The following is a 22,140-nucleotide window of genomic DNA, read 5'->3' on the forward strand; positions in this document are numbered from 1 at the left end:
TTCAATGAAATGTCTGACGTTTATTTCTGGGTCACGGTGGGGTCTCTATCAGGATTCAACCCTAAAACTGAAGTCTATGTTAAAAATATCAAGCAGGACATTTAAGCATTTTATGGTTAACTCATCACTATACTATTATTTCATAAGTGTACAATTTTTTTCAAAAAGAAAAATGTTTTCAGATGACCTTTTATGAAATGGAAAATTGGCTTACCTCTTCCCTATGATTCTTAATTGGCATACAAAGGATACTTTGTGTCCTGTAGCCGGTAATCTGGTCAACTTCTGCATTGAATCGAGGATCCTTGTAAGGAAAAAGAAATTCAATTTAGTGACTGACCTGTTCAAAGATTGATCTGATTTTTCCAACTTATAAGATTAGAGAAATCTAAACTTCGACTTACCTTTTGGCTCTGAATGGCAATTTTATTGTTGTGAAAGGCATCAGATCATGTTACATTCACCTCGTTTTTGACTCAGACAGATTTAAGCATCTCTGAGAAATGAATGTTTATGAGAGCCCCCCCCAAATAAAGACGCAACCAAAACGTTCCTAAGTAAAGGAAATTCAAAGTGTTAACCAATTTTGACAGCTTTACTCCGAATCAGGAAAAGGGACACTGCCCCGCCTGTGCAGACAGGGTGCCTGTTCTCACCTCCCTGCCTCGTCCTTCTGTGATGCCCCCCAAGAAAGCGTCTCCGCTCTGACTCTTCCCCGTAAAACCGACCACTTCCAAAGGGCCTCCTCGCCCGCCCTGCCTGTACCTCCCGTGCCGTGGATGGCTGTCTGTTTCCTCAGCATGTTGTCCTTCTACCCCAGGAGGTCATAATAACTTAAATCTTTTCTTTAAAAAAAAAATTTTGTTTACTTATTTTATTTGTTTTATTTATTTATTTATTTATTTATTTATTTATTTATTTATTTATTTATTTATTTTTAGAGAGAGGGGAAAGGAGAAAGAGAGGGAGAGAAACATCACTGTGTGGTTGCCTCTCACTTGCGTCCCCAACTGGGGACCTGATGTGCAACCTAGTCATGTGCCCTGACCGGGTCTTCTCATATTTTTAAAAAATATATTAAAAATCTCTATGGCCTCGGTCAGACTGTGAACAATCCCTTAATGCTTCGGATGCACGATGTCTTTCCCCTGTGACGAGGTGCACCGTGCACAGCCAGGGGACAGGAAGGATGGAGAGGCGTGGCAGTCCCTAAGGCAGGTAAAGAAAGGGAGACAGGGGCCACGTCCCATCCCACTGTAACTGGGCAGATGACAGGCAGGCTCTCAGCTCTCTGATGAGCTGTTTTTGGTCCATCAGTGTGTTCCCAATATTAGCACAGGAACTCCCAAGCATTTGATAAGTTAATGAAGGAGTTCATTAGCAGAAGACAGAAGACGTCACCATGATCACGTGTGATCATTTTTAGCTTATTCTCATTTAAAGCCCGTCTGTGGGGGGCGGGGCATCCCAGAGGGAACGGACAGAGAGCAGCACCATGTGGGGGAGGAGAGAATGGAAACCCACATACCAGGACATAAACACTGGAATGAGTGTTCGAAGTGATAGCCTGGGAAGTTATAGACTCGGCCTAAAAATAGCACCTCTGCGCTCCCAAGCCTGCGTCTGGAATTCCCCTCGGAGAGTATGGAATAGCCACACTGGAAAATCCTCATCTCTGAAGGTCACTTCTATTTTTTTAATTAGTCTAAAGTCATGCAAAGCCAAAGCTGTAAATGAAGTAACTGATTACACAGATTCACTCAATTGGGGTCAGAAATGAGGCCAGTCTTCCCCGAAGAAAAGCAGACGTGTTGTTTAAGATGATTCTGAAAGAAAACTTATAAAACGGCGGGTCATCGGTATGGATACTGTGTAGTCTAAGTAAACGCTGCTGCGTTTTTGCTTGCTCTGCCGACACGCTCAGTTACCCTGAGACGCAGAGAACCCGGAAGGAGCGCTTCTCAGTGCTCAGCCACACAGCACACTGCGAAGTCTCTACAGAAAGCAGACAGGATCCAGATATGGATGAGTCAGAGACGTAAAAAATCAACTCACAGTGAATTAGTCTCTAAGCTAATATCAAAACACGAACAAAAATGCATCATGAGCAAGCATTTTGTTCCTGAACACCTAAATGACAAGACCGGGTTACAAAGGAGGGCATTAGACCAAGTGTCTAAGCGAGGCAGCCGGTGCAGACAGACTGAGGTTCTGAAAGCAGCAGCCCTTTCCCCGCCCCGTGGGGGGCTGACTGGGGGTTCTGGTCAACGGCAGCCTGGGTCTCGCTCCGCACAGGTGGGTGGGTGTCAGTGCGCACCTCGCGTTCACTGCAGGGGAGCCTGGGTCCGTAGGAGCGAGTCCCGCGCCGTGGGCTGAGTCTGCTTGGGAGGGGCGTTCCACACAAGAGCTGGCCTGTGTTCTTCTCAAATGTGTGTCAAGGAAGACAAAGGAACAGCGAGGAACTGCTCCACGTGTGAAGGAGACTAGAGACATGACACGTGCGTGCGGTCGTGATCCTGGATGAGGCCCTTGACCAGAGGAAAGAAATGACTATTCAGGGCACTAATGGGACCCTGGACCAAGCGTGACCATCAACTTTTAGGTAATAGCATTGTACCATAACATTTCCTGATTTTGATAAACTGCAATGGTGTAGGAGAGTGTTCTTGTTGAAAACTATACTGAACATTTACCGGAATCTTTTGTGAAAATGTCTCCAACTTATTCAATGGTTCAGAAAAAATAGCATGCATATAGTATGTTATGTGCATTATATACAGAAAAAGAAAAATGATAGAGCAAATGCGGCAAAACATAACTGAGGAATGGGCAGCGGGTATGTGGAAGCTTCTTTATGGGTCTTGCAACTATTCTGTGGGTTTGAAATTATATTAAAAAGAACAGAAAACAAAAAAGGAAATAACATGGTAGACTTGCCAAATGATCAGCCGGCTTCCTTCACAGAGTGGCATTTTAAGCCAACCGAGCAAAGGCAGACACAGCACTTCCCATGCTGTGTTCTCTGGGGCACGGTCCTGTGGTGACCGATGGCTGGAGTCATCAACATTGAAACAGTTTTTAGGGTTATTTCTCCTTCTAAAACTCATGTTGGAAATAACTGTATTCATCAGACACTCACGTGAGAGAGCCCGTGTCTCTTTGTTAAAGCAGAGAGCAAGACCAGCAGGGTGTAACATGGTGCTGATTTATCTGGAGAAAAAATGAAAAAAGTGGGGGTGGGAGGAACAGCGTCTGTATGGTGAGGGCTCTTCCCTCAGACTCCCAAGTTGTCCCCCCAGGTGTCCTGTGTGATCGGGGCAGAGGCCCGGGTGTGCATTCCAGCTGACAGGGAAGGAGTAGGGGTGCTCTGACCAGCTGACTGGGGAGAAGTAGGGGTGCTCTGACAGTGTGAGTCCTTGGACAGGGGAAATCTTAGGGGGGCTTACGGCTTCCATAGGTCACGGAACTGGGGGTTCAAGGCCATCTGTGCTGGTTAATATCATGTGTCAACCTGTCTAGGCTCAGGGATGCCCCGACGCCTGGTAGGACATTACTTCTGGGTGTCCCCAGAGGAGTCAGCATTTGAATCAGAAGGCTGAGCGAAGACCTTCACCACTGCGCTGGGCACTGTCCTGTCTGCTGGGGGCCTGAGCAGAGCAAAGAGGCAGAGGAGGGCCAATCTGACCCTCTGCACTCGGCTCTGTTTCTCTAGAGAACGCTGATTAAGGCACCATCCAATCTAGACATCGGGTAATATCTAGTTTCTATATGGAAGAAAAATGCCTATGGCTGTTTTGATTATTCTGTGTTAATATCTTATTATTAACCAATCTGGTGCCGCATTCTGGAAAGTGGCATGAATGGCGGTGGGCTGATGCAGAAGGTGATGTCACTGAGCATGGAGATAGGGGTGGCACCCACCAGCGGGCCTTTCGTGGGGGTCCGTGGTCTGACTGGGAACTGCTGGTCCGTGTTGTGGGTCTCGTCTTACATTTCAAGCACAGAATGTGTTATTTTTATTAGTAATTAAATAGCTGAGCCCTCCAATTTGTATCATTCCATTACAACGTTTTAAAGCGTGAATAAAATATTGATTTTTCTCACAACTAATTTATCAGTGAGGCTATTGTTTAATTCTGAGCTTCACGCTTATACTTCACGGCCACCCCGCGGTTTCCCATGGCGACATTACACACATTTAAAGTGTTCTGTGGTCCAACGAGCTTGAGAAACACTGCGGTGGAGTGGTGTTTTCACAGACACGTTCTTAAAGGCTCAGGAGACACGCACGCGTATTTTCAGATTCTGACTGCCTTCAACAGAAGGCCGTGAGGCAGTTGGTCGTCTGATTATTCAGATGCTCGGTGGGGCTGACGTCCATGTTTGTACCAATGTCAGTTACATGCCAGACATCAGCCCCATGACTTCTACTAAAATTCCTGGGACACAAGGCACTTCTGCAAGGCCACTCTGCACCCTGGTCAAGGGCCCCAGGATTCAGGTGGCAACATCGGAATCGCGGGCTAAGAGCCTTCGCCCTGAGAAGAGCACGGGGGGAGGAACGGGCTCGCTCGGACAGCCATACAAGAATTACGTCGTTACCAACCACACGCAGGAATGACACTGCCCACGTTTAAAGATGGCGAGTAGATGAAACGAAATGCATGTTTAGTAAAGACGTTCTCGGGACGGGAGGTTCTTCAGACCGCGAGGACCAAGGAAGGCGCGCTCAGCAAAGCCGAGACCAACGTGTGGTCCTTCAGCACTTGGGGCTGTACTGCCGCGGGAGACTGGAAGCCCCACTGTCGCCTGTCACGGATGGGAATTCTTCAGCTGTGTCCGGAATACCCTTCTGGGCTCCGCTCTAGTGTGACGTCACTACAGAGGTCAGAGGGCCGTGGGCACAGCGCCACGGAGCATCAGGTCTGAGCAGATCACTTGCACTGAATGGGTTCTGAAAAATGTTCCATGATTTAATCTACTTACCTATCACATCTCTCCCCAAATCCCAGCCCTCAGTATCCCCCACCAGTTACGATTCTTTTCCTGTTTGCCCGCCTTCCAGACCCGAGTCCTCTGGACTCTTCTCTCCCCCCGACCTCCACTCCTCCGCGCAGCCGCGTCCAGCAGGTCGTGCTCCTCGTCGGAAACCTCCTCCCTCTGGAGTCCAAGGCCAGGGCTCTGCCCCAGACCCTCCCTTCCGCAGCCTGTTGCACTCACTTCTCCGCCCACGTTCACGGACTTCCCCTCGCCTTCATTTCACAGCCACGTAAAACCTGTCTTTCTGAAGCACAGTCTGCCGCGCTGGCAGCAGAGACGAGTGTGCACACAAATTCCAGCAAAACGACGAGAAGGCAGCGAGGAGTCGGACGATGCCCGACCCTCACGAGGGAGGAAAACAAGACCAGAACCCGCCCGGGGCCACGGCCTGGGCCCAACCGCCCGTCAAGGGCCTCCCGCATCAGAAAGGGGGGAACGCTCCCACCACCAATCCCACTTTTAAATGAGCGTGCAAATGACCCCACCTCGGTTTCGAACCCGCGGCTCTCAGCGCCCGGCGCCCTTACCTCGTAGGCGTCTTTGATGTTCAAGGGCTCGCCCCGCGCGGCCACGTGCCCCACGATGCCCTTGTTCCACTCCAGGCGGATACAGCTGCTGGACGCCTCCTCCAGCGTGGACCCTTCCGCCACGTCGAAGAGGCGGCTGACGAGGAACTTGTCGTTGGAGCTGTCCTCGCAGACGAGGAACAGCGAGTAGCGGTCCGCGGAGATGAGCGCGTGGATGTGCAGGAATATCTTGTGGCACAAGGCCGTGACGTCCAAGTGACTAGAGATGTCCTTCACCAGCTCCAGGAGCCGCGAGCACTGGTCCCCGTCCTCGCGCTCGAACCGCGGGGCGGTCAGCGGCATCTGCGGCTGCTTCTCCGAGCCCGAGAGGAAGCTCACTGTCCCCTCGGCGTCCTTGATGACCATGGGCCTCAGGGGCCGGTCGAACTCCGAGGCCGAGATCTTCCTGGCTGGGGTCGCCGGGCAGCCGCTGTCGGCGCGGGGACTCGGCGGGGCGGGGCAGGGGCAGGGTTCCGAGGGGCCTCTGGCGCCTTCCTTGCAGGCGGGGATGGCGTGGACTCGCTCAGCAAACCAGGCGTTCACCATCTCTCTGCAGAGCACAGCAGGGGGCACGTTACGGGGGCGCAGGCCAAGGGTGTCCCGCCCGCGGCCCGGGGACCCCCGCCCCGCCCGCCACAGGAGAGGAACACGCGCGGCTTCTCTGAGACACTGCAGTTCTGAAAAACCACGGAGGACAACCGGGCCCATGGGCATTTTCATGACGCGTAAGGTCCCCGTACATATATTTTCGGACGTCTGATCTATATGCCACGTTAAACGTCCATCTGCTTCTCTCAGAACCAACTTGTGCTAAAGTACAAGACGCGGCCTTTGACGATAGTCTTAGCCAAAGCAGGGACATGAATCTGTTGTTTCAAACAAGACTTGTTCTGAAGCGAAGCATATGAGATTAAAAACAAATGTTTCCCTAACGCTGGCTCGCAAACACGCTGGGCTTCAGCTTTATCTGTCTCACTGTGCGCAGATTAGAGGAGGAAGTGGGGAGTATCACAGTCTGATCTGGTACGCAGAGGGATCGGGGACTTCTGTGAACATCACCCTAACTGCGCCCGCTCGGTAGTGGGAAAATGGTCTCTTCTAGTAAAGGCACGAAGGTTTTAAAGGAGGCAATACTGAATTTAAAAAAATTCAGGCCAAAACACTTAAATGATTTGTTTTTAATGTACTTTCCCTTGAAAGAAACCTATTAGAAACACAGGCTTCATAGTGGGCGAGTTTTGTTTTTTTAAACAAACATACCAGATCATACGCATTCAAGGACTGGCTGATTCAGATAATTCCCCCTGGAAAGCTGTAATCTTATCCAAATTAACACCACTTTAGACATTTTAAAAACTCTTCTTTTGCGACTAAGTTCTAAGAAAATGTATAAGTCCCTAAGAATGTTAGTTTTATCTAAAAGTTAGATTTGTTTTTCCCTAAGCCTTCTCCTCAAAACAAAGCAAAATTCAAAAAGAAACTAGCATGCACAACTAATTAAAATCTATGTCATGCAGAAGGCTTTTTCTGAAACTGAAGTTTACCTTCAAAAGGAAAACACTTGCTACCACTGTAGGCACTCAAAAGAATTTTCCTTTAACTGTAGGTAATCAAGGAGCAATGCCGTCTCCGCTCTGTGGGAACCTATGTTTTAAATGGCTGAGGACAGAACGCGCGTGATGACGCATCATTTTGTGGGGGGTTGTGACGCAGACACTGCAGTCTTTCTGGTTGCAGAAAAAATTGGCATCGCCTCTCTGGCAGGCAAACGGGCAGTATCTAACACGTTTTAAAATGCACTTATCCTTTGTTCCAGAGACTTCACACACGTGGCAAAGGAGGAACGAGGGGAGTTAGTGTGGTCTGTCGTGGCAAAGAGAGCAAGCAACTCGCCCCACCTGTGGGTGGCCGGCTGAGCGCGCCATGGCACGCGTATCCGTGGGGCATGGGGCAGACACTGACGGACGGCCGTGTGTGCCGATGCAAATAACCTCCAGGATTTAGTGAGTGGAAAAAAAAAAAAAAAAAAAAAAGAATGTAGATACAGGAGTAAAGAGGCTGCCTGATTTCTGAGTCTCTACAAAATCTTTCGTTTATGGGATATCCCATTAATTATTTTATTTTGAACAAAATGTGTTATTTGGAGAATATATATTATTCCGAAATGCTCCAGTCCAGAATGGAATGGGAAAAAACGTAACAGATAATATAAGGATGACTCATAACTTCAAGTGGCGGAGACGGACCTGAAAGCCCAGGGTAGCAGCTAGGCGTACGGTACAGGTCCCAGCGCCCACCTACGGCAGAGTCAAAGCAAGGGAAGTGTCCTGATGTTTTATAAACTCACGTTGTGGCTTAGGACACACTTCCTGGGGACAGCAAAATGCACTGACTAACATAACGCTGTATCTTCACAACTTAGAAACGAGGCGGCGGTTCTCTGGGAAACGCTTAGGTACACGCCCCCTGCCCCCCAAACTGCCGCTGTTCGGTCAAAGACGCTGATGTCAGACATGCGTCTGCCTGTCAATACACACAGGAAGCTTCTGAACAAAACTGTCTTGTAAAATGTGGGGTGGGAAAAAAACAATATGTCTGAATTACCACATCTCACGTGATTTAAAAATATGTCCGTGTAGCGCAAATGGACAATCCAGACAGAAACAAACACCCGACCCGTCTCAGCTCCAAACCTGGAACTCAGCGCCGCTCTGCCGAACCTTCTCCTTGGAAAACGGCGATGAGCTTTTTCCGTTTTTAATCAGACTCAATCACGCCATAGGGATGTCTAAGCAGAGAACGTGAAGTGGAGGAAACGGAACTCCTCATGGCCCCCCTGCCCCCCGGCTCCAGCCCCCCTCCCTGCCAGTCCCCCTCATTGATAACGGCAGCGCCGGCGCCTCCCCAGCGGCTCGAACTGAACGTGGAGGAGTTACCATAAATTTGCTGACTTGAACTCTCACGTGCGGTCCAAGTCCTGCCAAGCCGCCCACCCCGCCTTCGGTCCCAGTCTGTCCCTCTCCACCTCCTGTCCTGGGCCCGGCCCAAGCGGCCCCTGCCCAGGTCTCTCCGGGACACGGCCCCAGCCCCTTCCAGCCCGCACCCCACCCAGCGGCCCGAGCACCCTTGTCACAAAGTAGCCCTTGACGTCCTAACACCCCGCCTGGCTTCTCACCGAGCTGAGAATGAACCCAGACTCACTGGAACGGCCGCCCAGGTCCTGCCGCCTGCACCGCCGCCGTGGGCACCGCAGCACACAGAGCTCTGGCTGTCCCTGCCCGTCCCCCAGCCGATGACAGCCGCCACAGCACGTCCCCATCGGACGCTTCTCTCGTGCACTAACCCGTGGGGCATCATCTGTGTCCTCCAGCGAGGGGTCCCCTCCAGCAGCGCTCGGGTCTGTCTCGTTCCCTGCTCCTCCCGGTGCTAAGGAGAGGCCGGCCACGGGGTGTCTCCCCCACGAACATGTCGCGAGTGGACAAACAAGTTAAGGTGCTACCTTAACTGCATCGGAAGGAGCCAGTCGTACGACACTCCGAGGGCCGGCACGTTCGCCATAGAAAATCAACACTGTGTTCTAGCGATTCCTGTCCATTGCTCTTCCGATGGGCGACGAGATGTTTTTGTTGCTGTATTTAATGGCTCACCAGTGCTTGTCCCTAGGTCGTTTCTTGGAGAAGTGACTCTATGATGAAATGACGCACGCTGTCATCCGATCGACCGTTTTCCTATCGACCGGCCGTGGGGACTCGGGGTCTCGCATGACCACGTTATTGATCGCCCGAGTCCCTGTACTGACATGTGTTATGATAACATCAAAACAATCACTTAGGGATCAGCCACAAATGAAACGAAGTCGCCCCGCACGCCTCTGTCGCTCAGGCAGCCAGGACGCTTGGCAGGCGCGGCCTGCGGGCCATGTCGCCCTCCCCCGAGGAGTCTCTAGACAAGTGCCAGTCACCTGAAACTGGGGGTTAGAGTTCCCAAACGAGGCGCAGAATTTCCAGAAGTAGACGGAGGGGGTGCTGGAGAGCCACTCTGATATTATACAAAGCTCCGCGCGGTGAAGGGTTAGGCCCAGGGAAGGACCAGCTAACAGGTGAAGGGCAATGAAATAACCGATACTTGAAAGGAGATTTCTGTCCACATGACATCCTAGACTAAGGAAGATCCTTGGAAAAACAGACGACGCCTTCAAATATTAATTCAAAAACACTACTTTGGGGGGAAAAGGCTTTCTTGATTCTGCTGCAAAAGCCCAACGGGAAGTAAAGATATTGTGTGTGGTATAGTTTTGTCAGAGAATTAATTGTTTATTCTAAAAATGAGCATTGAGTTTTCGTGATAATCTAGATTGTATTAAATCTAAAGTAAGTTTACTTTCATAATCTGCAGCCCCGTTTTTCAAGACAGAGTTCCAATCAAAACCTTTTCACTACTATTTCCCCATTTTAATTGGATTCAGCTTTCAGAGTCCCTTTTTCTTTCTTCCTAGAATGAACGATTCTCCAAGGTAGAGAGGTCTGAGCTGTCAGGCCCTAGGCTGGGCACCAAGGACATGACATGAGCAGCCCCAGACCCATCGTGCAGCTCATATTGTGCTCAGAAGTTAATTTATGTACATCTTGGATTCTGTTGTCATATGAAGTTCAAAGTAAATGCGTACAAATAAATAAAGATGGAAAAGACAACTGTGAACATGTCCAGTCTGAGGGTAGAAGGCACCAGGTGGGATTCAAGGAGCTGGCAGGCAGTGCTGTGGGGCCGCCGGCAGAAAAGCAAGGGCCACACGGTCCTCGGAGGCGTCTTACGCTCGGCTGCAGCACCGACGACCAGAGGCTGGGCTTTCCTGCGTAGACGCTTCCTCGCTGGGCTCCTGAGAGCCTGGGCCATGCAGACGAGGGTGCCCTCTCCTAGTCTCGGGGGGTCTTGGCTGTCACAAGGCTGCCAGTGAAAGATGGCAGGCCCGCGACACTTGAAATGAAGCCACAGCCCAAGGAAGGGCAGTGAACCCTGATGCTGGGAGCTCAGAGTCCGGGACGAGATCAGAGATCCGACACCTGAGATCCGAGATCTGGGGGCGCAGACCGTCCCCACGCTCCTCTTCACGGCCCCTTAACTGTCCTCTGGTCCGGTCACACCTTTGCTTCCTGACTTGATTCCACAGACCATGTCTTACTCATACATGACTGGTATGACTCACCTTTTATAGATTTAGTTTTGTTCTTAAGCTCTGACAATATGTCTTATACCCACTGGAGAGAGCCCAGAGGGTACCCAGGTCAATGCTGGGAGCATCCTCCCAGGGAGGCATCATCTGGGCTTCCACACCTGCTTCCGTCCCCGCCGCTGGGGCCTCATGCCAGCGCCCTTCCCCACCCCGAGCCAGAGAAACACCGAACGTGGGGAGTCCTTCTGTCGCAGAAAATCAAGGCATGGGCAGCGGCCAAATCCTGCCGTAAGTGGCCCTACGTGTGACTTGATTTTAAGTCTCAAACCTGCTGAAACAGTGACTCGGATCAGAAGAGCACCATCTTGCTGTTCTGCTTCGGGGAATGTTGGAGCATTTAGGGGTATTCGGGAAACTTTAAGGAGGCCCCTTGCAGCCCAGTCTGGTCCTACAGTGATGACTTGATATGAACCTTGGTGTCATGATGAGCGATGTCTTGATTCCACAAGGCTTCTTAGGGGCTGACAGCTCTGCTCTGTCCCTGGTGCTGTCACCAAGAGGCAGAGCACCCCACAAAACCCAGAGAGCAGGGCTGCCAGATCACAGCCCCTGTCACAGGGAAAAGGCTGAACCTGACCCTTCTGTGTCCAGCATCAGCGGCTTCAGTGATACCCAGAGGGAAGAAGAACTGCATTTGTGAATGATAAAGATCCAAGGACTTCTGGGGGCTCGCGAGCTTCGAGGGTGAATCGTCATTTTTAAAAAACAACAGTTGTAACAAAGTTCAGTTCATCCACGTTACAGACACGGCGGAAAGAAGGTGCTGGATATTTCACTTCGCACATTCTGAGCGCTTGTTTTTTCTTAAGTCGATAAAAAGTATAACATTCGTAAAATGGTAGACGCCACCAAGTTAATGACTAAATTTAATGGTGTCAAAATAGTAATGCCTTTTATGGCTATTTAAATAGGCTAAGCTTTGCGCTGTCTATTGCGTACACTTCACCTCCTACTTTCTAGGGATTTTATAAATTGATTAGTACTGGTCATTGAAAAAACGAAGTCACTCTAAGGCATAGACACTGTTAAGAATTTAAACTTTCTCCCTTTCCCAATTTCTCACTTTTGCTTGAGATTATTATAGACTTATCACAGGAAGGAAAACTATAAGGCACAGTTTGTGTTCTAGAAAATTCCCCCTGATCTAGACAAGTCACAGCCTCTCCCACGTGCTCGCTGTCTGGAACTAATAAACAGAAGAGGCAAAACTTTCTGACAGGACAGGGGGTGCAAGACTCTCCAGTAGGATTAGGTGAAGGGGCACACGCATGCACACACACGCACACATGTGCACAAGGACACACGCCCAGGCATACACGTGCACGCACACACACGCACACATGCCCACGGGGGCACGTGTGCACACACATGCACACACACGCACAAGGACACACGCCCAGGCATACACATACATGCACGCACATGCACACGTGCCCATGGGGGCACTGTGCACACACATGCACAAGGACACATGCCCAGGCGTACATGTGCACACACGCAAACGCACACATGCTCACAGGGGCACATGCGCACACACATGCACACACACGCACACATGTGCACAAGGACACACGCCCAGGTATACACGTGCATGCACACACACACACACATGCCCACAGGGGCACATGTGCACACACATGCACAGGCACATGCACACTCCTGTGTCCAGAGGATCCCACACAGAGACATGTTTTCTTGCTCCCAAAGCTGAACAGCTCGTTCATCTTACAAAATGAATCTTGAAAAAGACAGAAATGCCTTAAAATATATATTCAACATTCCAGATGTCTTGAAAAGGAAAACAATTTATATCCTTTGCCTAGGTTTTATAGAATATTTCTTGGCATCTAGAAGAGTAAGGAGAAAAAATTTAAAAAGCAAAGTAGAAATGCGATATAAACATAACTCTTATGAGGGAGAAATATTTGATGAAACCTGTTTGTAAAACAACTCATTTAATGTGCGTTGTCTTCTTGCCTCAAATAAGGCACCAAAGGATGAAAATCCTTTGCAAATACACTGTGCTCAGGGTATTTGCGTTCTAGTACTAAAAATATCCTTGTCGTGGCCTAGCACCTAAATGCTCAGCCACTCTATTTTAAAATGTCATCGGAGAGTTCCCATTTGTAGATCTGACATTATATATGGAAACCGACACCACAGGGCCCGTCTCCGGCGCGCACTCGGGGGAAACGCGCAGGCCGAGCCCGGGAGGACCTTCGGCCTGAGCGCGCTTCTGCAGGGGGTCGGGCTGGGCGCCCCGGCTTTGCCTCCACGAACCCCGCAGCGGGGCTCCAGCAGAGCCCGGCGCTTAGGGCCCTGGATGGGGGAGACGTGGGCTGAAGCCCCAGAACCCTTCTTCCAAAGGCGAGGCCTTGGGACGTTATCTGTTCTCCCTGCCCAACAGAGAATAGGGGCTCCCCTCCCCGGCCCCTGAAGACCTTGGAGCAGATGACGTACAAGAACAGGCCGTGTGGAGACTGGTCCCCAGTGGAACGCACAATCGTTTTTCTCTTTAAGTGAACTGGACATTCCGTGGTGATATTTTCTAAAGCTCTCTTCTGTAAATATAAAAGGAACTGATTCCACAGGCTTCCAGAGAAAACCAGATGTGAGCCTTTGTTTCTTCTTACGCTCCTAATTTAAATCATGAATTTCTCTACAGAAACACTCATCTTTAAAAAAAGTTGTTTCAAAGGATTTTCTCAGAATAGAAGTGAAAGACACAGACTCCCCAGACCAGCAATTACACTTCCATATAGCATAATTTTCTGAATAATACATAAAGATTAAGAGTCTAACATTTAGCTGAGGAAAATAAATGCAAAAATGTAACTCGTTTTTCCATCACTACTTAAAAATTAATTATTTTCAAAAATAACTTAGAGATTTGAGGACATTTTTTTTTCCAAAATATCAAAGATACAATAAAACTGACATCAACTGTGAGAAAATCTACAACTAACGACCTCGGACGACCACCACAGCACTGCTCCCTAATCACTGTAATTCTAGACTGGGGGATGGTCATATTCTCCATGGCTTTAATACTCTGCCGCGGGACATTTGAGGGTGACAGGGGCCTGTTTAGCTCCTACCCAAGGGGGTTCACCTGGGGAAATTTTACCAGCAGGTCGACATCTGGGCCTTCAGGAAGTCCCTGGAGCAGGAGCACTCGGGGAGATCTCCAAGACACCCGAACACCGAGTAGAAAGTCGCAGGCCCTAATGATCCAGACACACAGGGCTTTGTCCCGAGTTCAAGTCTGCTGTTCAGACATCACCCTCTTCCTTTCCCTCTGGTGTCTTTTCCATCAGTCATGGGAGTTAATCACGAAAGACCAGAATTACCAAGTGTGCGAATTTCCTGTCTGAAAGGGGATGGCTGATAACATGCATGGACATCTGCTAAAATTATCCATAGGCCAAACACAAAAATAACTCATATGAAATATAACGTTAGACATTTTTCCTGCCCTTGGATTCTAATTTTAGGCCGTTCTGGTTGCGTGAGCTGCATAATCTGACTTGGGGCCACGGCTCCTGCTTGGGAAACACTTGAACAAGGAAAGCAGGACTCAGAGGTGCCGGAGCCGAAGGAGCGCTCTACGCCGGTCTCTGGGCTTCTCTGCCCGGAGTCCTCATCCTCCTGCCTCCCGGGCCAGCGCCGCGGCGTGTTACCGTGGGCCAGCCCCAGGGCGCGTCCTCAGCCCAGCTGGGCACCCCGTCCAGCTCTGGCCTCCCGTCCCCAGCCCCTTCCCAGCCCCTTACAAAATCCACAGAGGTTCTGCTCCAACCATTAATAAAAACACACCTAAAAAGTGAGAAAACCACCTAAAGTGTATACACCCTCCGTCCGTTGTTCTGACTCCGCCTTCCCACAAAGGGGCCGATCTCTGGGCGTGTGATGCTATTTCAGGCACGAGTGACTCTCAAGGCAAACAGGGGATGACTGAAAACGGCTGCTGAAGAAGATAAGGAAGCGTGCAGTGTTTTCTTTAGAGGCCTCAAGAACCCCGGAACTAGACGCCACGGTTCCCACCTCAGAGAGAGGGTGAAGGAAGTCCCCACGGTCACGGTCTCAGGAAGAGGTGGTCCGGGGTGGCAGCTCGAATCTGCCCTTGCCCACCACAGACAGAAACAAATGCTAGAGGGTGAGAACAGTAGCAGCCAGGCTGGTACTGGTGCAGCCCTTGGGGGCATCTGCAAGTGCAGGTCACAAAGAGGGGGGGTCCCGGCATCGGGGTCTGGGCCCAGGGGTGGGCAAGCCCCTGCAGGCTGCTCATCGGTCTCACAGCAGCAGCGGGGTGTGCGTGCCCCGCGTGCCCAGCGTCGCCTTTCCCGAGGCACCGGTTCAGGTGATGGAAATACTGACGCACAGGGACAGGGTGTTACGGGGAGTGGGGGTGGTTCAGGACGCCTCTCCCGACCTCCCCCCACATCTCTAGTCTGGGTGACAGCGAGGCAGTCACTGGGGGCCTCCGTGGGAAGGAAGGGGACGCTCTGCCTCAGGTGACTTCGTGGCCCCCAGCTTCCTCCAGCTATGAAAACATCGGAGATGCTCCCTAGAACCTCATGTAAATAAAATGCAGAATCGCTTCCTAGGGTTTCACATTCGAATGTGACGGCCGGTGGGAAAGGCGCTGTGGGATTTTCCACGCCGTCACGATCACACGCATGAAACGCGGCCCTTAGAGGAGAGCCTGCTGACATCGGAAGGACACAGCCCTGAGCCTGTCCTGTGACCACGTCCACTGATTCGCTGCACAGCTTAGACCCGGGGAGCCAATGACCCTGTCAGCCTGGGGGCGCACTTCAATGATCTCGTCAGCTCAAAAGATCGGGGTCTTTTCTCCTCTGATAACCTCAGCATAACTATTCAACAGAGAGTAGAAATGACCATTCTAATTGTGAGCAACTATCACTAAGGACATGATATCAAATAGGGTTCTTTGGTCTCTCAAGTTTGGCTGTAATGAAATTATTAGAAAAAATGACTTGCAAAAAAAGCTAATCTTACTTTACAATTCATATTCAAGGGGAAAGTCTCAAAGAACACAGAGGGTAACAATGGCACAAAAGACTTTAAAACTCACATTTGCTTCAAACTGAAACCCAGAGAAATACGGATGTTTAAAAGCTTTTTAGAATACTTAACAGGGTGATCCTTATGAACCTAACACTCAGTTTGCTTTGCCTGCTTTAAGCATTTTTTGGCAAAAAGTAGAACTTCCTACCATTTCAAGAAAATGGACAAAGCACGTACTTAATAAAATATGCACACACATAAATCGGAATGAAACGAGAACCCATGTCAGTTAATGAGATCAGAGCACTGGCTCACGCGGGGAGGCTCCTTTAATTTTTCCCGAGGCTGTGCTCACAGGCTCTTTGCACTGAGAACCCCGTACGGTAACAGGCATTTCCCAGGCCCCATCCGTCGGCTGTAACATGGGTCAGCGGGACCCACATCGGTCCGGGGAACCTAATGTCTTAGGAAGTCCTGTGCAGCTCGTCTGTGTCCTCAAGTCAGAAATGAGTCCCTTCCAGCCCCCACTCTCAGCCGGCTCCGGGCCTTACCCACTGCCCTGCGGTCCCCACGGGAGGCCCTCCTCCCATGAAGGGGCTCCTGTCCTCCAATGAGCCCTGAGAACCAGGAACAAGCCTAGCTCGCCCCAGCAGCTACGGGGTTAATAAATCACGAGGTGGAACAGTGTTTTGGGGACAAACTAAAAACTACCGAGCAGTTCTGTGCAGCCTTTTCAAGTGTGAAAGAACTCTCTCCCAGGCATTATGGAAACGCACTGGAAGTTCAAGCAAAGCTCTGGAGGAAGGGGACTGTGGCGGGAAGCCAGCCACCTTCTCTGTCATCAGATGAGGGGGAAGGTACAACTTTTACCTACCCAGCTGGGAAGGAGTTTCAAACACTCTAAAAGGAATGATGTAAGAGACCAGAGTCAAGTCATCTATGTAGGTGGAATCATTTAAGAAGCAAATTTTGTTACACAACATAATTAAAGTGCAAAAAATTGCCCAGCTGGAGGTGCTGAAGACACGGAATCGCGGAAATATCGTCTCGGCGATTTCTATACATTTCAGGTCACAGACTAAAAAAATAAAATCTCCCGAACGGTACTACAAGCCTGTTTAAGTCTGTCCTATGCTGACCAACGAGATCGATTTCAGAATATCCGTCTCTGACTAGTCGGCACTGCGTACATCCAACCGCATTTTTAGGATCCACGACCCGGCCCTGCAGGCTCTCCATGGACCCGAATGGGAAGACTCCAGGGAGAAGGGCAAGGAGACACATCACGCCCGCCCCTGTGAGTGCGTTCAGGTTGCCAGAAGGAAGCCGAGGGCCGGCTGTGTACGCTCTGGTTAACAACACAAGCAGAAAGGCCATTGCTGCACAGGAATTACCATCATAAAAACACAGGCGGGGCAAAAGGAGGGTTACAGTTGTTCCTACGGACAATAAGACAGTAACCAATGAACGAGAATACAAGAAGAGACCCACGTCCTCACAACTGTAAGCCTACTTCTGCCCCGCCCTGTGTTATAAGTAACATCACAGCAGACTCAGCAAAGCCCACAGTCTTGTCTCCAACGCCAGTGACTGGCTTCACAAAATATGCTTAACAGATCACTGTCTGAAGACTGGGACGTCCCCATTCCTCTATCAGGACAGAGCCAGTCATCCTTAAGAGTGGAGAGCAATATGTATGTTCTATCCGTCATCTGTTTTAATATAAACACCTTAGAAGTAGACATGTTACCACCCCTAGAGGTGAATAAAAACTACAAAAGCAAGAGGAAAAGGGAGAAAAGAAGGACGAGCCCCAGCCGCTGAGCCAGCTTTGCCGCGTCAAACAGGAAGTCTATCGCGGAAAACGCCGTGAAGGTGTAGAAGTTCTGTTTCTGGACTTTGATCCAAGTGGCCATAAACACTTGTCCCCACTTACTCTCTCCTGTTTCCAGTCGATGCCAAATATTCTCAAGCTTTTCCCGAGTGCAAACCCAGGCAACAAGAAACAACCGCACTGCCTCCCCAGCAGAAAGCTTCCCCCAGGACCGCAGGGCGGGTCAGTCGCCGGTGAGAGGCGGCGTCACTCTAACAGGCGTCAGGAACCCCAGCAGCCGGGCCAGCGGCGTCTGCAGGGGGGAAGGCGTTGCCTGAGAGCGCGGCGACATCAGGGCCCTTAATTATCTGTCTCCCCCGCCTGCAGGATGACTGCAGAGCTGTGTCCAGCAGTGAGCGTGGGAGCTTTCAGTGTGCTCTGGTGACAAGTCTCCAATTATTTCTGTGCCAACAGATCATGTGAATTGTCCAGCTGACACTCAGACCCCCATGCATGCATGGTAGTTACTAAGTACCACCGACTTCTTCTATTTTGGGGGGGGAGCGGGGAAGAGGAGGGAAGCGGAGTGAGAGGGAGAGGGGAGAGAGACAGAGACAGACAGACGATTTGCTGTTCCACGTATTCATGCATCATCTGTGGCTCCTATGTGCCCTGACAGGAGATCGAACCCACAACCTCAGCGTGTCAGGAAGACGCTCTCACCAACTGAGCTGCCCGGCCACGACCCACAGCATCTGCTCTCATAGCTGCTAATGAGGTGCTTAGCTCTGTATGTGCAGGTAGTGACAGTGTAACAGAGCAGCACAAGGCTTTCAGGGGGGACCCAGATCCACAGGTGCTTCAAGGAGACACGAGGGGGGCTAGCACACGCATTCTGTTCAATGTCTGCTCCTGGGACGGGACTGAGAGGCGGGCATGACTGTCAAAGACCGCGACGCAATCAGAGGATGTAGAGAGAGGTCCATCATTGTTCCTGTGAACTGGCACGGACGGTGGAGCTCAGGGCTTCCTCGGGAGCTGCGAATCCGCTGTTTCACGGGTTTTCCCTGAGTCACCCGCAGAACTCACCCCCACTGAGAACACGGAACAGAAGGGGATGGCACAAAGGAACAGGAGCTTCTCGTTCAGAAGCAGCATCTTTGCTGCAAAGTTAAAAGGCAGGCAGTAAGTTTTTACCACGACCCAGTGAGTCGCACCCGGCTTAGCAGTCTGGCAGTTTTATCAGCAGCTGCTCACCCATCTCTCGTGTTTCCTTTGGGGCTCTTATTTACATTAATGCCACCAAATACGAGCCCCAGCTGGACTCCTGCCCTATGAAGCACCCCTGGCTACATACCGACGATTTCAGCTCCGTGTCACTGCTCAGAGCGAGGGCCTGAAGCACTCTCAGCTATTTCATACTTTCGTTTTCTAACTTGAACTCGACATAAACTCTTCCCTTCAGAGCACACACACACAGACGCACACAGGTCAGAGGAACTGTTCCGGGGACCGTCCGCATGGGCTGGGCTGTAAAACCCCGACAGAAAAAGAGTCTAGTCTCAGACGACCTACATTTTACACTGATGAGCACAGTTTTGAGAATTAGGATTTTCATGCTATGCTACTTGAAAGAAAACGTAACATGGAGAGAAAGGTAACACCATTTTCCGTTTATTTTCCACCAAAATACTACGTTCAACATTCTGGCAGGGTCTGAAAGTCGGGTGTCAATAGATGTGACTAGTTAAAACCCGCCACCAAGCAACCCCACTGCTGTCTTTACATGGGGGGCACTTGGGGTGCTTCATAAGAGAAATGACTTGTTTCCTTCAACTGTTAATAATCCGATGCCCCCCTCCTCTCTCACACACACGAAAAATCAGCCCCACACGCTACAACTCAGTGTAGGCAGAGAGGGTGAAGTGTGCACAGAGGACAGGAAACGGGTAGGTGGCCCGGGAGCATCAGGGGACCCCTGAGAACAGTCGCCCACAACAAGGGACCATCCAGACCCCTGGGGCCTGCGTGCTCGCCCCAGACTCGCAGAGAGCGCCCTTGGAGAGAAACCGCTGTGCGTTCAGGGTTTACCCCTTGGTGCTCAGGACGCAGGGTCTCCAAGGGAGAACGCGAAAGCGGGGAAGGAGCCCGACTGCCAGAGCGGACAGTGATTAACCCGAGGGGACAAGATGTGTCCCGAGCCCTCGCCTCTGTCAGAGCCCCGAAAGTGGTTAAGTTGACCCCAACTCTGGCCGTTCGTTAGGAGCAGCGGGTTTAAAGAGAGCCCCATCTAAGAGTGAAAAGTAAGACACCGCGGAGAGTCGCGGAGGTCCCAACGTCACACGGGCCACTGCCAGTGAAGCATCCCCGCCACCCAGCCCTGGCCCGCCGCGCCCCGGGGAGTGGGAAGGGGGTGCCGGAGAGGTACCTCGTTCTGTCTCCAAAGGGCAACATAGCAGACGTGGGAGGTGCGGGCCGTGCGCCCCGGCGGACCCCGGACTCCGGCAGGCGCGGGGGCGACGCCGCGCCCAGGTGAGGCGGGGACTGCAGCCCGGTCCCCTGGCGCCCCTGCTGCCCGCTCGCCCCGCGCCGCGCCGCCCCCTGGTGGGGAGCGGCCGGCACAGCGGCGACTGCGCGCCGGCGGGTGGGAGCCCCGCGCCGAGGCCCGGCTGGCACCCCCACCATCACCGCGGCCCCGTGGCCGGCTCCGGCTCGGGCCCTTCCCAGGGGCGTCCCGGCTCCGCACCACGCCCGCAGGCTTCGGGGGCCCGCGCGCCACGCACTCTCCGCTCCCCTCCGGGTCCCTCGGCTGCAGCCTCGGTTCCTCCCCAGCCCCCGCGAGTGTTTCCCACGCGCGCCCCAAGGCCCTCGGCACCTCCCAGAGGACGGCTCGCCCCCGCCCTCCGCCGCGGCCGCCGGCCTTGGCTCCAGACCAAGCAGAGCTGGCCTTGGGGTCGCTCCGGCCGCGCGGGACCCGCCCGCCCCCGGTCCATTCCACGCAGCAGCCACCCCTCCGGACCCCTGCTCGTGGCGCCGCCTGGGGCGCAGGAGCCAGCAAAGGAGGTGCGCGGGACAGTGGGGAGCAGAGGGGGACGCGGCGCCAGCACTCACTCGGGGAAGCTCCTGCACGTCGCTGCCCCGCCGTCTGGCCCCCTCGCGGCTCTCCGCCCCGCCAGGCCCCGGCGCGGGGGACGGGGGAGGAGCGCAGCCGCGGGGACCGGGCTGGGAACGGCGCTTCCGGAGCTGCAGGGAAGGGGCTCAGACTGTTTTGGTTTCGCCGCGGAGGTCTGGGGCTCCGGGAGGTGGACGGGGTTGCAGGAGGCCGTGGACACGCGCGCTCGGGAACAGCTCCCGGGGGAGGCGGGCGGCGGGGGCCGGGCGCTCGGGCGTTTCTGTACATGAACTTCGCGAGCAAGTTGGATCGGGTCCCACGCGCGGGTGTTTAGACCGTGCTCGCCTTCAGGTCGAGGTCTCTGCACCGTCACGGGACCGCGGACCTACTTTAAAATGAAGGCCGGATCCGAGGCGGTTTAATGGTGCAGAGGGGACAGCCACGCCCCGGCGGCTCAGCCGCGCGTCCGCTTCTTACCTGGTGGCTTTTCTGACAAAGTAAGAGAAGGTGAAGTCCCAGTGATCGTCCAGCCACGCTTCCACCGAGTCGTGGTCCCGCGGCCGCCCGGGGCCGGGGCCCGCCCGCTCCATGCCCGCGCCGCGCGCCGCTGCGCCTCGTGGGCCGGTTCCAGCCCTGCTGGGCTTCCTCCCTCGAGCAGCGGGCTGGACCTCGAGACCCTACCCCGCACTTCGCTCGGGTCCGGCAGGCTTCGGCGAGCTGCAGGGGCTCCCGGCCGGGCTGCAGCCCCGCGCCGCCTCGCCTCTCGGGGTCCGGGCTCCAGGTGCGGAGCGAGGCCGGAGCCACAGCCGCGCCCCCGGGGGTGCAGCCCAGACCGGTTCCTGCGGCCACACAAGTGCCCGATTCCTCGGCGGCCCGGCGGCGACTGGCGAGCTCTCCGGAAGGTGGGTGGCCCCGGCCGGAGGGCTGCACACGGCCGCTGGGGTGCGCTGCGCGCCGGGCGGGCTCCGGGTCGCGCGGAGGTGACGGGTGTGCTCGCTAGTGTCCCCCGCTAGGAAGGGGGGCATCGCGACGTGGAGACCTATCCCCAGCTCGGAGAGCGGGATGTTTCCCCGGGAGGGAGAGGTGCTGCCGTCCTGGGCGCTTTCCCCGGGGCCTGGGCGAACACAGGCCACTGTGCGCCCAGCTGCTCCGCGGGCGCGGGAGTCTGGGAGCAGCGGGGACACCACCTCGGAGCCACCAGCGCGCCCGCGGACGGAGAGCGGGGCCACCAGGACAGGCCTGTGGGTGGCTTCTTCCCACACGGCCTTCCCCGTGGCCAATGTTAATGACAACCACAGTGATAATGATTGTAAATTAAGTGCCTTTGCATCAAACACCGCTTTCTATAGAA

At 52.8% G+C, this 22,140-nt stretch overlaps 1 protein-coding gene and 1 long non-coding RNA gene across 2 annotated transcripts in view; one reads left to right on the top strand and one right to left on the bottom strand.

Annotated features, from left to right (window-relative positions):
• LOC149999162 (uncharacterized) overlaps positions 1 to 14,593 on the top strand; it is a 92,903-nt gene extending 78,310 nt beyond the window's left edge. Inside the window, exon 4 of the long non-coding RNA XR_016513310.1 lies at positions 14,331 to 14,593. This is a non-coding gene — a long non-coding RNA (uncharacterized LOC149999162). The remainder of the gene's footprint in view (positions 1 to 14,330) is intronic.
• The window catches only part of PDE5A (phosphodiesterase 5A), an 81,869-nt gene extending 60,470 nt beyond the window's left edge, over positions 1 to 21,399 (bottom strand). The window contains exons 1-3 of the mRNA XM_090288242.1: positions 21,267 to 21,399; positions 5,568 to 6,156; positions 215 to 304 (exon numbers count right to left, since the gene is read on the bottom strand). Of these exons, the coding sequence (XP_090144368.1) occupies positions 215 to 304; positions 5,568 to 6,156; positions 21,267 to 21,379 (792 nt within the window). The 5' untranslated portion in view covers positions 21,380 to 21,399. The remainder of the gene's footprint in view (positions 1 to 214; positions 305 to 5,567; positions 6,157 to 21,266) is intronic.
• Between the last annotated feature and the right edge of the window lie 741 nt (positions 21,400 to 22,140).

Source organism: Furipterus horrens, unplaced genomic scaffold (genome assembly GCF_987537825.1).
Source record: "Furipterus horrens unplaced genomic scaffold, mFurHor1.1.pri manual_scaffold_10, whole genome shotgun sequence".
NCBI classification, from domain to species: domain Eukaryota; kingdom Metazoa; phylum Chordata; class Mammalia; order Chiroptera; family Furipteridae; genus Furipterus; species Furipterus horrens.